Genomic DNA, 20,779 nt, shown 5'->3' with positions numbered 1-20,779 from the left:
GCTGTTGCTTTTTAATTCTTTCCCAATATTAGGACCAACTTTATGTGAATGGGAGATTAATTGGACAACCATAAGCAAGCTTGTTCCAATAGAACCATTAACTAGCTATTATAATTATATATATATATATATATTGCGGTTTAGGGTGAAATTTAGGGGGCAAATGGTAAATTTAATTATTGAATAACCCAGCCCATGCCGGTCTAATTATTGAATTAACGGATCGGACTACGGACCCGTTCCTCTATAAATATCTCCTCAAGAAACCGACATCCGACCCGCTCCTAAACGCACACTTTTTTGGCGGGAAACCCGACGGCCCTCGCCGTCTCCTTCCTCCCTCCCGGTCTTCTTGATTTCTTGATCCATGGATCGATACCTCGTCCGAGCTCCTCGTCAAGAAAACCCTAGGCCTCCTCTCAGGTACTTCCTCTTCCCATGTTTTTCCCAATTCGTCTCTTAATTGTTCCGTGGCTGATCTGATTCCGATGAGGATTTCTTTTTGTGTTCTTTTGCCTTCGCTTCCCGAAGACCTCGATGGGAACGGATCATCCCCGAGATAGAAGGCAGGATCACCACCAAGTACCGGCGGGAATCATCTCGCCTTCTCGTCGATTCGTACGTGGAGGTAAAAAAATTTCTCCACACCTGCTTAGCTCTCGGATCACGTAGTCAAGTTGCTAGGTTCTTGCAATTGGATCCTGCATTCTTGGATCTGAACTCGTTCTTTCTTATGTTGGAAAGGCTAGCGCTATCGTGCACAGTTGCTCATCGGAGCCCACCTCTCCATCATATGTAAGAGTCATGGGAACTCCTTTTCTCGTAGTATGTTTTTTTTTTCATGATATTGATTTGGATAGACTTGTGAGTTTGCTATTGTGATGGTGTTATGATGTCATCAGATGGCTCGGGCCCGAAGTGGGAGAATAAGGTTTGTTTTCCTCTGCTTCATTGTTCGCTACATTTGTTATTATCTTCTCGGTAATATTGCTGATGCATAACTTTGTTTCGAGTTCAAATTATTTCTTTCGGATATTTTCCTCCCTTGGATTAATTTCCTTTTGATTATGATGCAATCTTATTGTAGTTAGACTCAGTTTATTTAACAAGTCTCAATATCTAAGGATTATTTTGGAAGAATGATGAGACACAGCCTGGAATATCCTCGTCGCTCTCTCATTAGACATGCCATTATTTCTCTCAAAGAACCATGCAAACTCTTCTCAACATTTAAAAGTTATCTTGTGCGTTTTGATTAATTGATCTTGTGGAAGCTTCACACCATGTGGATTTATTGCAACACTGTCATAGTTTCCTCAAACTACAAATTCAAACTAATGCAGTCTATAGTTTTTGTCTGACTTAAGCTCTTATAATTTATTCAAAACTGCAATTTTGAAGTTTGCCAGCTAAGTTTTTGCTTGTTTAAAAGCCTTCCTTGCCTTCATTGTGTGTTCTAATCCCGTAGAAGTGGATGCATTGACATGCTCTTTATGATTTAGCAGGGATGAGATTTCAGATTTGGAGTTTGATTCCAAGGTAAATACTTATGTTGGATCTTAGTCTGTGTTTTTTCTATCTCTAATCATCTAATTTCTAAAGCTTAAAGCAAATCATCTAAAGTGTTTTTACTTTCTAAAAGTATATCTTATGGAAGTTTCAAACCTTGAGTACTGATGTGTGAATAATGCTCACAGCAGTCAACATAAACTTGAATAGTCCATGACTATATTCGAGGATTCAGACTAGCAGATGTATATATAGGGCTTACATGTCTAGTCTAAACTTTGTCATTTATATTTGAGTCAAGATGCAATACATAGGAACTTAAAGTTCACAGCTAACCTACCATGTTCCTGACACAAAGTTTTGAGCTTATCATACTTTAAATGGAAAGTTAGCATCACTCTGAAATGGGATAAATCTTAAATATCACTTATTTCTGAAACCATCTGAAGTGGAAAGAATTCTGTCAATATTGGTAAGGGCTTCTTCAATTATGAAAAGGAGACATACATACACTTACTATTTGCTGCATATGGGGACATTATTTTAGCTTAATACATGAGTAACTGAGAAAAAACCTTCACAAGATATTTGACTCTTGATGAGGCAGTACCTAACGAAATTCGTCAAGTCATAAGTAAATTAGGTCAGATCAGCAAATGTTCCATGCTACCAGTTTACAGATATTAAAATAATCTGATATTGTTGTGATGGAGTTTAACAATATTGGATCTCTGATGTTTTAACAAGTTTCCTATACTTAATGATTTTTCTAAGGTGTTTGATATTAAAAGTGTCACGTGCTTGATCTCCCAAGTTTATTTTATCAGAGGGCTCTCCTTGTTATTGGTGAGTTTAATTAAGGGTTCATGTCCTTAAGTTGTTGGGCATACTCTGACAATTTTTTGACTATTCTCTGTAGTTGATGCTCAGTGAGTATGAGGCATTGAGTTCCACAAATTCTAATTGTGGAGGCTCTCCTTGCTTATTCCGTGGATTTGATGAGCCTTTTAACATTTGAGCTGTCTGACTACTGATCAAAATTTTGTTACTGAAATCTATTCTGACATATATTAATATATGTTACACTTGTTGGAAGTTTAATATATGTTACACTTGTTGGAAGTTTAGTATATGTTACACTTGTTGGAAGTTTAGTATATGTTACACCTGTTGGAAGTTTAATTCCATTTCTCCTGATTCCATTGCTAGAGAGATGCTTCTGCTCTGTTGCTAAGTGGTTGGAACTGTTCATATTCTACAACTGTCCCACTCTGTGTAACATTTAGTTTTAGTCATTTTTTAAGTCCCGACTCTATGAGTCTTCTAATCAGAGGAATTTTTTCTAGTCCCCGTCCTGAAAAGTGACATTTATTGTCAGATTATTCCTGAGATGGATAGAATTAAGTTTTATTGACAGCACCTGCATAGGACTTTGGCCTTTTTGAAACCTTACACTTAGTTATGATGATTATATGGATGTTCTAGAGAGGCATAAGTTCTCTTAAGTTTTAAAATTTCTGACATAAATTTTTGTAGAAGATCATCACTTTCATCTATGAAAACCTTAAATATCAATTATTATGAGAAATAATTATGACAACCGAAAGAAAAACACTAGGAATCATTTTACAGTTCTGAAAGATTTCAAATGATTAACTTCAACTAGTTCTAAATCTAAAATCTGGATCTTAAAATGCCAGAACCTTCACGCTTATAAAGGAATCCTTCTATCTTAAAACTTACAAAAAATATATTATTTTTGACATTTATTGAAAATATTAGAACCATAATTTTAAGCTTAGGATATGTTTCCTATTGAGGATACATCCCATTGCTAGGCAGCACCAAGGATGGCCTTGCCAGTAGTGGCATAGCACTTGGTATGCTAGTGGCACACCCCTGTGTCAAGCTGTGCCCATCCGCCACGGTTGCGTGTCGGTCATTGTGCCGATGCAGAGCCATTTTTTAAATTTTTTTCTATTTTCATCAATTATCATCAAATCAATTTTGATCATTTTCTTAACAAATATGATATAACACGTGGATTTCTTTTTTTTTGTTTTACTTTTTCTTATTTTTATCAATCATCATCAATTTACTACTAGTCAAGCTGGATCTTCAAGATCAATTTTTTAGTCGAGTTAAATCATCTTCATGATCAATTGATCCCTGAGAAGGCTCAAATAAAAATAATAATGATGAGACTAGAGATAATAATGATGATGTTAGTGATGGTAATAATGACGAGACTCAGTTTGGTAGTAGTGATGATGAAGATGAGACATGCATCCCTGCTATACAATTTTTTCAAAGACGTATTATTTTTATAGAGGGGAAAAATTTCACGCATGTCACCTAAGATCAAAACCATGAGATAGACCTAGATAACCACGAGGCAGAAGAAAAGAAAAGGATCATTTCAAGCTCAGTACAATTACAGTCAGATGAAGGAAAAACTTAAATCTGTAGGTAGCAGAAGATTAGGAGAGTTGCACCCATAGGATAATATAAGTTTATCATTATTACTATCATATCAATCACACCCATCAAAGCCACAACACTCTTATTATACTATATGTCCACAATCTGACATGTTGAATGTATGCTTGTGTCGGTGCTAGTCATTCCCGTACATGTTTGCTATCCATATCATAACATATGAAAATTGTAAAATTCCTATTTATATAAAGGTTATGTGAGACATTACAACGAGCAATATTATCAGTTGATGAGTTTGAAGATTATCGACCGTATTTAATGTAACATTTTTGTATTATTTTTATGTCGACAAAGGAAGTCTTTGATTATACTCGTCATTCTACGTTGAACTAGATATTAAGTTATTATGTATTCAATGATTAATATTAGTTTTAATGAATGTATTCAATCATCTTACGTGTTAGATAATATTTATATTTAGCTGTTGTAATATCTTTAATAAAATAGATCATTAACAAACATAATCTAAAGATAAACACTATAATGAAGGTTTTAATACATATATTTAAACTAAAAACTGAAGATTGACATGCCGAAGATTGAAAAATATCTCTAGCTATCATAAAAATTTTAAGAAATTTTATAAATCACACCCGGCATTTTATCTATTTTGTGATTCACACCTTGTCTTTAAGATTTTTGTAACCCAACCCCTACTTTTTTTTTTATAATTCTCATTTATAAGGAAAAGGTAGGCCTACATGAGAGATAGCAGGCCGAGTAATGGTCAGGTAGACGAATGCCCCGACCAGCTGATGATATCTAGTCGAATTTGGAAGAAGTTGAACGTAGGGTTGAAGCTTCACATGAAGCTCACTAGGGTAGAAGCGGGACGAGTGTCGGTGATAGTAGCACGACTGAGAATGTTTGTAATATATATTTTTTGTTGGGACAGTAAAAGACCACGGGATGACTGAAAAATTTTGATACCCAAAAAGTATCGAAGATGATTGAAGTCCATCTCAAACTAACTTTGAAGATGTTGCTGAAGAGACCGAATACCGATCGAGTCAGCTCTAGTGATAATCATATCATCGACATACAAAAGGACTCGACCATAAGCAGAAAACTGCAAAAACATAGATGGCTCTTGAATATGTAGGCTGTGAGAACAGTACGAGATTGGTCAAACTAGGCACGAGGAGCCTGCTTGAGCTCATAGATAGCTCGTCGCAATCGATATATGTGATCCAGGGGAAGAGGGAACCAGGTGAAGGATCCATGAACAAAACGTATTCTTAACGTCTATTTAATGAAGAGGCCACTGGCAACCGGAAGCAACGGGACTCAAAAGAATTTGACGAAGTGTTTGTTCTTGAATGACGGAAGTGGAAAGACAAAGAAAAAAAGTGATATACTCATTTTTTACAGCAAGAATAGTACGGACAGAGCTCATCCGAGTAACAGGAGCAAATGTCTTCTCGTAATCTATCCCGTATTTCTAAGTTAAGTCTCAAACAACTAGACGAACCTTGTACCTAGCAATAGATCCATCAGGTCGATACTTGACCTTCAATATCCATTTACAGCCGATAAGCACGATGTCAGGCAACGAAGGGACAACATCCTAATTATGCATTTGTTGGAGGGCTTGAAGCTCATTTGTCACAGCTTGTTGCCACTTTGAAACTTGGTCAACCTCACGATATGACTTAGGCTAAGGGGTGAAGTGAATGGCTGCAAAAAAGATGTGAAACTGAGAAGAGTATGTAGCAGAAGTTATCATAAAATTATATTAGTTGGAGGGTGACGTTCACGCTCTGGATAATGATGAGCGAGTGCAGAAACCATCACAGTAGAGGATGAGACAGTCAGAAGGATACTACCATTAGAGAGAGGCTCAACTGTAGGAGGGGGACACAGTCTGCTAGCATAGAAGTATGACAGGGTCGTCATGGGAGGGGGTGCTTCTTTGAAAGAGCTGAAACCTCAGTAAAAGTGAGGCACAGATGAAATTGATAGTAAATGAGTGTCTCTGGGTAGAGTATCATACAAGTGGGAGAGCAGATGGTGGGGCTAAGGTAAGGACATTCAAAAGGACGGAAGATAAGATAGTGTAGTGAGATCCAGAAAGGATAAGTTCAAGAGACTCGTAGTATCATAGGTGAAAAAGGGTATCTATTCCAAAAAAGTGACATGGTGTAATATTCTAAGACGATGAGCATAAGTGTCATAATAATGATAGCTTTTATGCTCGGGACTATACCTTAGAAACGTATTTAGTTGCTTGAGAGGACAATTTGTTGCGTTTATCCGGAGGAAGAAGAACAAAACATGTTCAACCAAAGATAAAAAGATTGTCATAAGATGGTGAAGTACTATAGAGACGCTCGTATGGAGTCACATCATCAAAAATTAAAGATGAAGTTCAATTGATTAGATAGAGAGCAATTAGAAGAGCCTCAACCCAATAAGAACGAGAAACAGAAGCCTCAAAGAGAAAAGCACGAGTGGTCTTAAGAAGAAGATGCTTTTGTTCAGCAACACCATTCTGAGCAAAAGTATAGGGACATGGCTGCTGAGGTAGAGTGGCGGCAGAAACATGAATAAAACGAAACTCAGGAGAATCCACCAACCGAGGTGTCGGAATCCACCAATGTTGGAATCCATCAACAAACACTCAATATATGAAAATTCTCAAAATGTTCATTAAACAATAAAAGAGGATTATAAGTTTTTATATAGGTAAAACAAAACAAAAGACAAAAGGACGAGAATAGCCCTATAAGGCTAGTCAAAACTCTCGTTAAGCCAAAGAGCCATAGGTGTAACCCTCTTGTGTCTACGAGAATAAACGTGACAAATAGTGGTGTCCACACCAATGACCATATACATGGAGCTAGGCAAGGTTTGCCTCTAGAAAACAATCTCTAATACCATCTTAACTCACCATCTTCTCTAAATACTTAAGCTATTAGAGAATGATGGTTTTAACCTAAAAATACAAAATGATTAATCGGTTAAGTACACTTAGAAGATTGGTTGTTTTGTTGCATGTACTTTAGTTTTTACCTCTTTTGTGTATGTTTATAGTTTATCTTTTTTTTTGTCTTTCATGAATGGAACTGATCAGTTAGCTTATGGTCCGAAGTTTTAGCTCTAAAAGTTTGATGAATTTAGCAGTTCATATTTTGTAGGGAATCTATCTTGCGGCAGTTACAAAATCAGGCTGCTTAACAGTGTATGACTTTGAGACATTATATTGCAGCACATATGGTTCTGTGTCTGGTAAGTTTCTATATTATGATGGACTCAGCTGGAAATACTGTGAAAGTTATTTTTATTGTGTAATCCTTTAGGGAGGAAATTTTCATGCACATGCCTCTTTTTTGTGTCAAATTCAAAATAATTCGCTTACATATTCAAATGTATTTCAGATTGGCTGCTTTGTTTTCAAATTATTTAAGGCTTTTAAGTTTGTTCCATGAAAGTTTCTTGATCACCAAATTATACAATAAAACTCTAAAAGAGAAAAAGCCTGCAAATAAGATGGCAGAAAGAGAGTGTGTTAGTTTCTCAATGTCATAAGATATGATTTCATGCTTAGATGTGCATGATTTTGTACAGCAATGTCTAAGTGCTACAAATTAAGGAATACTTGTGGAGATATGTCTATATGCATTTGTGTAAATTTTCTAGTCTAATGGTGGTGTACCTTCAAGAGACGTACAAAGATAAGTTGGACATACAACAGTTGCAAATTTTCCTTGATTCAAATGACTCTTTTGATGATATATCATTTCTCTGAGAGCACCTTCATCTATAGGCAGTATTTTTTTGAGAGGAATAAGTGGTTCTTGAATTAATTTCCTACACTGGTTCTTTCTATATTTGAAGTCAATTAAACAATTAGAAAGCAAAGAAACATATTACATAAATATGTTAATAAAACCAAACAACACATAAGAATAGAACAAGCCTTCAAAACATGTTCAGATTAACACCTCAATTAGGCTAGACAATCCATAATGAAGACTGAACAACAGTCCTATTGGACGGATTCAGCCCAGACCATGTACTACAAATCTCATTATGGGCATCCAAATAATAGAATAAGAATATTCTGATCCATAGCATTGTTCATTTTTATGCCAATTGTATCAAATTATTGATGGAATTAAAGCTAGAATGTGTGAAAAGATGTGTAGAAGTGACTAAATTTGCCATATTTAAATATGTCTCAAGACATCTATACTCCAACTCAGTAGGATTCAATTCCTCTGAAGATAAAGAATGCAAAGCAATTTATCTTTCTGGAAAGTGCCTCTATATTTGCACAAATTTTCTCTGCAGCTCTCCAGATATAACTTCTGCAAAATTTGCCTATGACCCTTTCTTTACTGTGTGACTGTGGGCCTGAGACAGTTCTCCTTTATTTCAATCTTGATGCTAACTGATTTGATGATTAATTTACACTGTACTGGTTACTATTGTTCTTGACAGGTTTATTGGATGAGAAAGCAACAAACCTTCTGCATATTCCTAATTGTGTGTCCTTTGATGTTGTTCGATGGAATCCAGCAAATCAAGATGAGGTCAGGATGAGATCGTTCTAATATTCCTGAAGCAAAATAGTTACATATCTGGAGTAATATATGGCAAAAATTTATTTTGTCCTTAAATTAATACCAGTCGGTTACTTTAATGTGCACTGTTGGAAGTAAATAAAAATCAATATGAATGCCTATAAAAGGTTGTGCAGATGAAAGCATCCTTAGAGAGGTGTTCTAACCAGTTTAATGTCTACCATCTTCCAGATTTCTTCTTTAATTCTGTCTAATGAAGCTTTCCTTGTGATATCAGCTAGTAATTGATACTTTATAGTGCTGTCTTCTTTATTTGAGAATGATGCTCTCAGTCATTTTCCATTTCTATTCTTGCCCGGTCTTGTCATAAGCTAGCACTTTGTAGAAGTTAGCATATTGAATAAGACATGCAACGATCTGAATAGGTCGCCGCTGATATGCAAGGAATTGCATTCCTGTGAATAAGAAAGTATATACAGGATTGCATCTTAATCTGTTTATGTAAGGTTTCTCTAAGATCCTTAAGGATTCCTATATATTTTCTCCCCACACCCATATTGCTGGGAAAAGGCTTTTGTAAAGATGAACATTTTCCTTACCAAACTTGCATGTTGTTGTGAAAATGATCATCTGAGTTCTATATTGCTGTTAGCTAAGCTCTCTCAAATTTTTAACATGTGATGCTCAGATACATTCTCTACTGGTAATCTAGTATACTTAGTATACACGATTGTATTTACTATTATTTGGTCTTGACTAACTATTTAAGTTTTCCCCACCTTTAAGAATGTGTTTGAGACAGTTGTATAGATATATGTCAGTAGTACGTTTAGGTAAGAAGGGAGGCCTGTTTTGCAATGGATATCTTCATGTTTTGCCTAGGGCTTCAAGCCTTCAATTCAGTAAATACTATCCTGAGTTCTGAACGGCTATGGATGCAAACATTTTCTCTGGAATGTGCTTGCCTATCCTTTGGTGTCTATAGTATATGTCTATGTGTCTAGTATTACATTTATGTATGTCTGAAGATGCATATGTAACTCTGAACATGTTGCCATGTTGATCGGCATGATAGCATTTGTTGATCTTGCCTGCTGGAGCTGTGCCAGCTGCAATCTGGAAATCGAAGGGGCACTATGTGAGGGGTGTGCTGACAGCTATAAGTGTTGGAAGTTGGAACACCTACACTGAGAACGTACTGTACTAATGGCCTACTAGATGCCCTCATGCAGCTGCCGTTAAATAATTTGATTTGGAGTGCATGCCAATAATTACTGCTTCTTTCCAATTGATCATGTTTTATTATCCCTTCTCTTCGAATTCTACCTATAGGTTTAAAGCTGAACTATGTTTCAATCTATAGTATAATACTACTATAGTGACGAAGTTCAGTTTTGCAAGGGTGCCACATATGATTCTTAGTCAGCAGATAAATCTTTGTTCAATTTGCAGGTTGTCTGCTCGTCTAGGCAAAGCGACTCAATTCATCTGTTTGATATCAGTTATATCTCATCTGAACCTCATGAAGTGAGTTCTGTACTTCTCATCTGATCCTATTTATTACTTCTACCTGCCTAATTCGATCTTCAACTATATTCTTTATTTCCTTAGGTATGATTTTATTTCTTTACATCTTATTCTCCCATGATGCTCATCCTCGGTAAATAGTTACCTTTAGTTGCTTTCCATGATGTTGCCTTGCAAAATAATTTCCTAGTTGTAATGTCATTACGTACCTTTTACCTAGCTGATTGTTATAATTATTTCGGGATTACTGCTAATATAGGTGCTACGGAGACGAAGATTTAAATCTTGGGGGCTCAACCCTGAACCTTACAAAGGTCTATCTGATTTAGTTTTTTCGTCTGAAGACAAGTCGAGGTACGTAGCAAAATTTCATTTTAGCAGCTGTGCTTGAGTCAATTGTAATTGACATATGTTTTCTGCTTGTCTTGAAAGTAAAGAAATTCAATGGCGTGATGTTACTTACAGATTGAGAACTGCCTTCTGCGTTTCTCTGTGCTTGTGGGTAGAATAAAACCACTACATTTCAATGCACACATTCCTAGTTTTTCCTGGCCTTTTATACATTCTACTATTAATGTTAAATTTGTTAAGTTCTGTTAAATGAATTACTTCTATTATTAGACCTTTACACGCTAGACACATTCTACTATTAAGTTTGCATTTGTTAAGTTTGTTAGACACATTCTACTCTTTATAGTACATTTACCAGCCTGCTAGTATGCATAATAGTGTAATACACTGTTACCACTCATTATTTAGATGCCTTCAAATATTGTTTCCTCATTTACGTCTACTAAAAAGTGAGAAGTGAGAACCATGTTGAATGCCAACGCATAACACCCTGTTAATTCCTCAATTTTGTCTAGAAAGTTTTGCAACAGCCTTATCATCAGTGCCACAAAACCAGAGTAAAATATTCCTTTCTCAAAACAAAGAAGCTGAGGTATAAACGTTGTTTCCTAGTCTCTACTGACCCAAAGCTTGAACTAAACCATCTAGCAACAGTGCAACACTCATAGCTCTTTTGATCATACTGTCTTGTTGTTTGCTTGTGTTAGGCAGGTCCTGAACAACTTTGTCTCGAAATTAGCCTATTGATGTGAATTTCATATTAGTTATTTACACTTTACAGGATTGGACATGGAAAGCAAACTTCTCCTTTTTTAGTCAAAGTTGATGATTATTTCTAGCTTCCTGCAATTGCATCGAACTTGTTTTTGGCTCTTTGGCTTTTGTTTTTCTGAATTAAATGCAAGTTAAGATTCAAATTTCAAAAGTTATTGTCTTTTCCGTATCATGCATCTAGAGTGTAGTCGTTTCTATTGAACTCCGAGAGCTGCTCATTGGTTGAGATAGAGCATAAGAGATGAGGTGCACTTTTCTACTTGCTATCTAGGCTCAGACGTTTTATGCCCCTATTATTTATAAGAAAACAGTTGGACGGTTATGATGTTGCTGGAATACTAGAAAGAGAGGAACCATGTCATCTAGAAGGAATCCATCTCTTGTTATATGAAGTGGGCGTGTAGTTTTGAAGTGTAAAGTGAAAGTCTCGTATTTCTCCCTCCATCAGTCACTTGATCACTGTCCTATTGAAGCAGTATTTGCTATCTGGAACTTTTTGCTGGGTCAAGATGATCCATAGATTACCGCATCTTCCTAGGTCGAAGCATTAGCTCATAAAAAATAAAAATAAATCCTCGTGAATGTATTTTTGCATCATGTACTTCTATCTCATAGTTTGTTATGTTTGGTATGGTCACACCTATATTCTTTTGTTAGAGTATAAAATGTAAATGGCACAGTTCAAACAATATAAGCTTTTAGATTATTTAGTAGATTATCATGGTATTAGTTGGTGAGGTCCTGACTTCGAATCTCACCAGACTTACCTTGTTAATTAATAAAAAAAAAAAATCTTTACCGTCTAAGTTAAGCCTACTTTTGTCTAACAATTTAAGCTTTCGGCGAGTTGTCTACTATGAAATGAGCTGTTTTTTTCTTCTCTAATCTTACAACTTTTTGACTTATATTGATGTCTATAGTTTTTCTATCTTTTCCTTAGGTTGCTAGCAGCTGGCTTGGATGGTACAGTCTACATTTGGGATCGACGTCGAAGCAACGTTAACTATCTTGAGCTAACTACTAATGCAAAATGCCAACTGAATAGTATTGAATTGGGCGTGGAAAACCACGTAAGTAAAAGCCCTTTTGCTTTTGATTGTGGCTTAAAGTATTGAGTAGTGATGCACCGCCCATCGGCTCCCTTGTTTAATTAGGATGTAGGGCATACTTTGTGTTTAACTGGTTAAGCAAGGGATCATGCTGGGTTTGCGTTTGCGCAGGGGTTGAGGCCTCCTTGTGTCCAATGCTCACCCACAAAAAAAAAAGCAATAGAGATGGGAAGAAGAATAAGAGGGAGGAAAGGAGATCAAAGTTGGAGGAAAACGGAGAGGAGGCACGATAATGAGAGGAGGAAGGGATAGGTATATTAACTTTCAATGCGAGGAAGAGAAAGGTTAAGAGAAGAGAGAGGAGATAGATGGTGTGGGTATGGGTGTGGGTGTGGGTGTGGGCTAAGGAAAGGGAAGAGATATGGGGAATACAAAACAAAGAAGGCTACATGGTGGGGACAGTATGAAGGAGGAGAAAGAAGGAAGAAGCAAGCAGGCTTGGGCATGTGAGCTTGGATCGGGCTCTAGGCCCATTAACTCAGCCCGGCTGAACCTCTCACAGCTCAGGCTTGGTTGATGCCATTTTGGGTTCAAGCCTAGTATTGACCCAAAAAACTCAGGTTGGGCTCAGTCGGGCCGTTGGCCTACCAGCTTTTTGCGGCACCCCTAGGTATAGAATATAGAGCTCTGCGACTTGTCATGGGGCGTCACAGACTGCTCTGGGGCTCATGCAGCCTGAACTGCATAAAAATTAGATCACTGTACCCACCAGTTGGTGTTGCTTTATGCCAAGTCTTTCTATCCAATTTCTTTATGCCAAGTCTCTCTAACCAATTTCTGGAGGCTTGATGTAAGATCTGTAGTTGGTTGTAACGAATCTGTCGATTGTTTCGGTCTTTCTCATTTTTTAGTTGACCATTAGCAGACCCCCCATATCGTCAAGAAAAGGTTTGAATGATGATGATTACAACTACTAAATTAATAGGTCTTAGTGTATAAGCATTTCTTTCATGCTTACATGGAGCTTAATTAATTCTTTCTCATTTAGATTGTATTTGGGACAAGTAGACAAGGAACCATCTATGCCTGGGTAGAGTACAAGTATTTCTTTCATGCTTACATGGAGCTTAATTAATTTTTCTCGTTTAGATTGTATTTGGCGCAAGTAGACATGGAACCATCTACGCGTGGGATCTTCGCGGAGGAAGAGGATCATTTGCTTTTCAAAGTCATAACGAGGTACTTCAGGAGAGATGTTGAGTTGGTTCTTTTACCTTTTCTCCAATTTTTTTGAAATTCATATTTCATAACCTGGATTTTTAATTTTTTGTTTTTCTTGGTAGCTAAGGTTTCTTTGTGTAACTAATCATCTCAAGTCCTGAACATGCACAAGTGCAAATGGTTCTGCTATAAAGTTAGGTATATTGACAGTTAGGCACTTTACCTTTGTCTAGAATTTATTGCAATTTAGTGAAATCACGTGCTAGTTGAGATGTTTTTGTGGTGACTGTCTCTACTGCACAATCTCCCTCAGATTTAAATATAAATAAATAAAAAGAGTTAAGCCTAGCACCACCCCAACTCCTGCATCAATCAATACTCAATTTTTCTTTCCACCTCTTGGTACTCTTTCTTTTTTTTTTCCTTTTGATATTTTTAAAAAAAAATTGATATACAATTTGGGTTTTTGCTTATATACCATTAAAAATTCTTTATTTTCTTGTGTACCCCTTTAAAATTAATATTTGTATGTATATCTCTCAAAACACACGCACATGTATATCTTTTAAAAGCTTTATTTTTTTACTTGGATACTCTTTGGAGTAAACTAACAATTAAATTTTGAACAATTTAAATGTAAAAAAGTAAAAATATCGTTATTCTAGTTTTCAAGTATTTCTCTTAGTTAAAAATATTTTTATATTTTTTCTATTAAATTATTTAGACTTAGCTTGAAAAGTATTAGGAAGATATACATGCAAATAACATATGTTTAGAGGGGTATATAAGCAAATAAGAGACTTTTCACACACAGCAAAAAACTTACAAATATAAGTTTTTCTATATTTTTGAAGATAAGTTCTTGAAAATCAATCAAGTTTTGAAATACGCAATATGGTCAATAATATTAGATGACAAGCCAACATAAAAAGATAATGGTTCACCATAAGGAAAATCATCTACATGTGAGACCAGTAGTAGACTGAGTCATTGAGCCTCTTTCGCAGCATTGGGGAATTTCGTTATACAATAATATCTTACTAAATGAGTTCAATTATAGTGGGCATTGTTTTGTTCTTTGTATCTGCAAATCATGTTCTTAAATTTTGGCTCTCTGTTTATTTATTTCACTAGGTACCCCTTTTGACATCGTTCAAGATATCTTCGATGTTAGAGAAAATTGGATCCTTGAAGGTACATATGGATAAGATTAACTTGCTACATGACTGGCAATCTTTTCATTTCTTGCTTGGTGTTGCGCTGCTTCTTTGGCAGAGTAATTTTGCAGGCTTTAACATAGTTAATAGTGCCCTTTTCTCTTTGGATTGTGACAACTGACAACAAAATATTTGCATCCCCATGTCAACACGTACACATGCATTCTACCTGCATGTAGAAGTCGATTACTTCATACAGTAATCCTCAATTTAGGAATATATATTCCAAAGTTATTGCTTTCATCATGGATGATATTTCATGAAAGTATAGAGATTATGTCTCTCCATTGATGTTTGCTTCACAAAATGACATGAATCCTAGAATTCTCTCTACAGAAGGAAGTTCAAGGTAGGAGTAACTGTTAATTTGTAGAGACCTAGATACTATTGTATATACACTTGGGTTCTATCATGAAAGAATATCTTTAATTTATATTTTATTCACTCTAAAGGGCCATCTGCTCTGTCAATTTCTTCCCATGAGTTTATGTGGCCTTATTTCAAACATAAATATGATTCTGTTATTCATTTTCTGTAATATTCTAGGCAGATGCTTATTTTTGCTGCTCTTTAGATTGCCCATCCTAGCAGAATATTTGTATATCTATGCACACTTGCGAATTCTGATACACAACTTTGTGCATGGTGTTATCATGACAGAAGGATCCATTATATTGGTAAAATCATGTTGGACAATATTAGCTTACTCGAGTCTAAATGATGCAAGACAACATGCAAATGCCATAAATGTTAAGAATCAGCAAAAATTAACAAAAGAAAAAGGCAAGATACAAATATCATAAATCAATAGAAATTAGCAAATAAACAAAGTTATTATAGGCAAGCTAATCAATAGAATTTCTTTGGATAAAAATGGAAAAGTCTGTTGGTAGGCTTTCACTAACAAGGTGCCTCGCTTAAGAAAATAGTTTAGATCATTGGAAGCATGGGAACTTCCTCTGGTTAGGGTCTTTTATTCAAAGCAAGGATTATGTTGCAATAAAGCAAATAAAAATATCAAACATTATACTAACTAGGAGGCAATGTAACGGTGTTTGGTTTAGAGAAAATGGCTAATCAAGAAAAATCCACCAAAGGGCTAATTAGCAAATATTCAAGATTGTGAACAGATTTTAGGTTATGAGAGAACAATCTACTAATAATTGTTAAGTCAATATGATAATCAATTAGATGAGATCTAGAATGATGTTACTGGTTGTAATCCCCAAAAACTTCTCAATCAATGAAAACTAGTGCTTGCTGATTATCATAATACTTCGCTGCTGCACCAACAGTTCTTCAATCTGACAAACTATTGGAGAACTAGTCTAAAGGAGCTAATCCATAATGTGAAGTATGTGCTGAAATTTGATCTCAAAATTAGATATGAAATTTCTTTTAGAAATTTAGATTTGAAATTTGATGGTCCATATCTAAAGGCATCCTACCATGGCAGTTATAGTAAGGCAGTCTGTGGCGACTGCAACAGACAATATGCCTATCGCAGTGGCCTATATGGAAGACGTGGCCATCAGGATACAATTGATACATGTATAGTAACATTGATTAAAACATGGTACAGCTCATTCTTGTCTAATAGTTAGTCTAATCTTGCATACTTAAGAAGTTAAGATTCTCCAAAGCTCTAAGTCACCATGAATAGTCATAACAATCATTTGTGTGAATTGGTATTGAGTCTGTTGACCCGTGTTTACCAAAGTATATATATTTGTGCATGTGTGCGTGCATGTGGACTACGCGTGGCTCCCACATAGATACAGTTACATATGCTCATTTCAGTACATATGAGCCCTTGAAAACATAAAATAGGGACAATTATTTTTAAGATACTACTAATCTATAATAATCTCCAATATTTGAGAACTTATGCATTATCTTGATGGTTATATTAGCATTTACATAGCTGACCTCAACATTTTTGTTTTTGATAATTTGCACGCGTGCCCCTGTAAGAGAGCTCATACCTTGGTGTATAAATTACAATTTTTTATAAGAGTTGGCTTTGGTGATGATCTTATTTCAAGGAAAATATAGATACCGTCCGGTTTACGCTTACTGTACTAGTTTATATTTAAAGCATAAGCATGATGACATTCCTTCTGGATGTATTGAGTTTTTCCTTTCAAATCTACAATGTCAAGGACGAGGAAGGAAGTACCAAGAGAATAGAGAAATTAATGCCATCTTTGTAGAAGAATCATACCTGCCTTGTTCTTAATTTACCATTAGCTTGTCTGATAGTGCATGAAGTCCATGAACTATTTAGAAAGTTTATTCTATTAATAGTTGAATGTTTTCAATTCTTGACTTGGTTTCTATAAATATTAGAATGTTGAGATGCATATGTTACATACATGATAAATATTATATCTTGCTTTAATTTATGCTCAATGTTAAACTCCATATTCTCGTTACCTTTCAGGCTCAATCAAACATAGTGTCAACGGAAGTTCACTCTATAAATTTTGACCCATGCTGCTCGTATCAGTTAGCCTTCCATCTTGATGATGGCTGGTAGGTTCATGGAGATTTTCAGTCTTTAATTGTTTTAAGCATATTGTTTCTGTGATGTTTCAAGTTATTAGAGTTTCCTTATGTTCCACATTGGCGATTGGAAAATTACCTTGGAATAGCTCCTTTTTCAAATAGACGAGGTCATTTTTAAGTTTCACCTGTATACTTGTTCAAATTTGAGGACATCACTTGTGTCGATAACGCTCGCCTTTTGAGGTCATGGGGGCTAAAGTCTTGGTGACAACCTCTTCAGAAATAAGTGTAATGTTTTGTCCTTTCACCATACTCCGCGTAAGTGGGAGCCTTGCACTGAGATGCCCATTAGTACCAGAAGTCAAACTACTTTATTAATCTTAGTTTGGTCACAAGCTACTTTGGTTTTCCAGTATATGATATAGTTCAGTCCTTGCTTTTTAGGTTCTTTTTTTTCCCATTTTTTCCTTCTTATGTTCGGTTGATTGTTTCTCTGTAGACCTGCACCTTTTTGCAGGTCTGGAGTCCTGAATGTCAACACACTCAGTGTGACACATGTGCATTGTCCGCCTCCTGCTTGGCTGTAAGTATCATTGAAGTATTTTGCTTCACACCAAGTGATGTTCAGAAAGATTTTCTATTAATGTTAGGCTTTCTAGAGGAGCTTAAATTTTCTCAGTTCTGTCTTGTAACTAGGGATGGTACAGAATTGAAGTTATGTCGAACTTTGAGAAGACCAACTTGGCTGCCAACATGTTCAGTAAGCATTCCTATATAGATTACTTGAGGAAACAAGCAAGCATTTATTGAAGATAAATTATCAAACTCATTCTTTTCTATACAGATATGTCGAGATCATGTCAAAATTCCCTACTAATTATGATACTAAGTAAAATTGTTTCAGTTCAAGTCAACATTGATCAAAGCTGATTCCTGAAGCAAATGATATTTTGCTCTTGAGCAGACTAGGCCCAAAAATTGGTCATTTTTAAGTTTTGACTGAAGCTAACTAATACCATCATACTTTATCTTACATGCTTGTTTGCTTATTATTTATTCTTCTTTTATGGGTGACAAATAGGCTTAGTAGATTGTGGGTCAGCCCAAAATTGAAGTCTGACAATTTTCAAGCACCGTGGGTGGAGCTCGCCCTGTTATATCTTAGCAATGTTTCAGAGATCCTGGGATCAAAAAACCCTTGCTGCCCAATAAACCGTGATTTGCTGACCTGTCCCCTCCCCAGAAGGGGGGAAAAAGGTTTGAAGGAGGGGAACGATAGAAGCATCAAGGATTGATGACCTAAAGTTTAATCAGGTATATAGATCTAAGTCCGCTATGGAACTTCAAGACCCAAACCTTTGATCTGACTTGGGAAAAATAGGCAAGGCTGGCATAGTCTAGGTATAGATTCTTTTTTCTTAGGCTGCCTCGAGACAATTTCTCTTCTTAAAACCTATCTGGTGGAAGTTCAGAAAATATTGGATATGTAGCTCTATAGCTCATGCCATGAGCTCTTGAATTCTCAACTTTTAGATTGCTTGTCTTCCGTAAGTTATATGCTCAGAATTTCCTTGCGAACCATTGGATTTGCACCGAGCATACCATATATTCTTACAATTAAGAATTAAGATTGTGGTTGAGCTTGGCTTGTTCACTGGATTCTGACAATTTGCAAATAAAGACGAGCCTTTTACTTGAAACTCAAGCTCAGTTTTCACCATCTTCTGTTCAGAGTTTGATCCTTACTGTATAATCATTGATTAGGGAAATACAGGCCTTCTCTTTTCCTAGGATACAACCTTGCAAAAGTTGCAATTGCAAATGCCAGAAAAGCAATATATTTATGTATGTGAAAGTTACTAGATCTTGCATTTCTTCTAATGTGAAAGTCTACATTGTAAATCGATATATGTGGTTGGTTTGTGGAGAGGAGAAAAGATTATAAAGCAAGTATTGATGAGTCCTCACTATATTGTCAATGTCCTGTTGGTTTTAAACATGTTGATAAAAGATCTTGTTCTCCAGATCTATGCAGTTGGCTCTTCCTCCCGTAAAGGATTATATCTTCTCGATTTTTATCCACATAAAAGCTCGTCATGCCATGTAGATTTCAAGTAAGCTCCATTAGCTCTCTTGCTTGGTTTGTACTCTTTATTTCTGAGGTGCAAAATTTTCTATATCCTCCTATACTTAATTAGTATACCAAATGCCACATAAATGATGATTAGTTGAAATATATACTTTAAAATATTGTTTTTAGTATTACTGCATTATATATATTTCATATGAGGTCCACTTTATGGTAATTTTGTTCATTTTATTTGACAGCGAGGAGCTAAATAGCATGTCGGAGGAAAGTAGAGGAACTGTGCAGAACAGAATTGTTCCTGTGTCTGATTATGTGACAGCTTGTGCTGCTCATCCATTTAATAATACCATTATTGTTGGAACTGAGGTTAGGTTCTTACCGCTGTAAGCTTTTCGTGAAAGGACTACAAGTCTACAATGCTTTTTAAGGTTTTTTACCGTGATGGTTTTAATGAAGATGTATATTCTTCCTTCATTTGATTGTCTCATGTGAAACTGTTTTCTTTTCTGAAAGGGATTTGTTGCAAGTACTCTTGTTCTCGTCCATTGAATTTGTCTTTTGACAATCGTATTAAATATTTTGTTTTTCAGCAATCTTCTTTGCTGTTGCTATCTCAAAAGCATGGGAACTGTGAATACTCAAATAGGAGTCCCTAAAGAGCCTGCTATGTGAAGTGGCAGTTATAGTTAAGACTTCAGACCAAAGGTTGTACTCTTATCAGCAAGGATACACAGCAGGTAACTGATGATCTTCCTTTCCTTCTTTCTACTTGGTTTGTGCCTACGCAGCACTAATTTTTCATTTAGCGGCAGGAATTAAGATGGCAACAACGATGAGCCATTGAAGAAGGCCTGTAATACAGCCCTTGCAACTTGGACATACCAAGCTTGGTAACCGCTAAGATCGTTAGTAACACCGCCCGTCCTCCAGTGTTTCAGAGCATTAGTTATGCATTCACTTGGACATACCAAGCTTGCAACTTTCTGCCATGGGCTTCTTGTTGAGGAGTGGCGTTATTGTTTGTGATCTCGCAAATTTGTTAGTAATAGCTTGATGCCATTCACACTTAGCTCTGACGCTTGTTGAAATCACACATAGGGCTCTTTTGTGATTAAATATATATGATTAAGTTAAATAATACAAGTAGTCTCAACCTAACGTCATGGTGTTATTGGGGCAATAATAAATGGAAGGGTTTTGGAGCATGTTAAAACATAGGGTAAAATAAACATAAAGAGGAGGATGTTATATATAATCTATTTCGTGATTAATTGATGCTAATGGAACAGAAGTATATATGTACTGATCTCTGAATAATGGAATTACTGTTTTATCCCACCCGGTCAAAAGTACCTGACGATATTTAAATCCAAAATAGAATACTCTGACTCATTGCCATTGGGCATAACAATACTGTGTTTTGTTTTAACTTTTTTGTTGAGAAAATTGGCACCAAATGTTCTATTCCATAGTATGCACGTAGGACAAGCCGCATTTACTGATAAAATG

At 35.9% G+C, this 20,779-nt stretch overlaps 1 protein-coding gene across 4 annotated transcripts; it reads left to right on the top strand.

Annotated features, from left to right (window-relative positions):
* The first annotated feature begins 284 nt into the window (after window positions 1-284).
* LOC140774029 (uncharacterized) lies at window positions 285-20,727 on the top strand. 4 transcript variants are annotated; one of them, XM_073116853.1, is made up of 19 exons: window positions 285-423; window positions 532-628; window positions 745-795; window positions 903-931; window positions 1,506-1,539; window positions 7,146-7,236; window positions 8,452-8,543; window positions 9,987-10,061; window positions 10,321-10,415; window positions 12,127-12,256; window positions 13,385-13,474; window positions 14,591-14,650; window positions 17,117-17,208; window positions 17,699-17,764; window positions 17,878-17,941; window positions 19,207-19,295; window positions 19,510-19,636; window positions 19,861-20,007; window positions 20,083-20,727. In XM_073116853.1, the coding sequence occupies exons 1-18, from the start codon at window positions 368-370 to the stop codon at window positions 19,924-19,926; spliced, it is 1,404 nt and encodes a 467-aa protein (XP_072972954.1). In that variant the 5' UTR covers window positions 285-367; the 3' UTR covers window positions 19,927-20,007; window positions 20,083-20,727. The 4 variants fall into 4 exon arrangements, with proteins under 4 accessions (XP_072972954.1, XP_072972955.1, XP_072972956.1 ...); XM_073116854.1 differs by having other exon boundaries at window positions 20,077-20,727; XM_073116855.1 differs by lacking the exon at window positions 9,987-10,061.
* The last annotated feature ends 52 nt before the right edge of the window (window positions 20,728-20,779 follow it).

This window comes from Typha angustifolia, chromosome 13 (genome assembly GCF_048772165.1).
Source record: "Typha angustifolia cultivar Huaian chromosome 13, ASM4877216v1, whole genome shotgun sequence".
NCBI lineage: Eukaryota > Viridiplantae > Streptophyta > Magnoliopsida > Poales > Typhaceae > Typha > Typha angustifolia.
This window is presented reverse-complemented; position numbering and strand designations above follow the sequence as displayed.

Excerpts from the sequence above, each read along its gene's own strand:
- LOC140774029 (XM_073116853.1), top strand. The coding sequence starts at position 368 with ATGGATCGATACCTCGTCCGAGCTCCTCGTCAAGAAAACCCTAGGCCT. Across the intron at positions 17,209-17,698 it reads TTCCATCTTGATGATGGCTG|GTCTGGAGTCCTGAATGTCA; the intron begins GTAGGTTCATGG and ends ACCTTTTTGCAG. Across the intron at positions 19,637-19,860 it reads CCATTATTGTTGGAACTGAG|CAATCTTCTTTGCTGTTGCT; the intron begins GTTAGGTTCTTA and ends TTTGTTTTTCAG.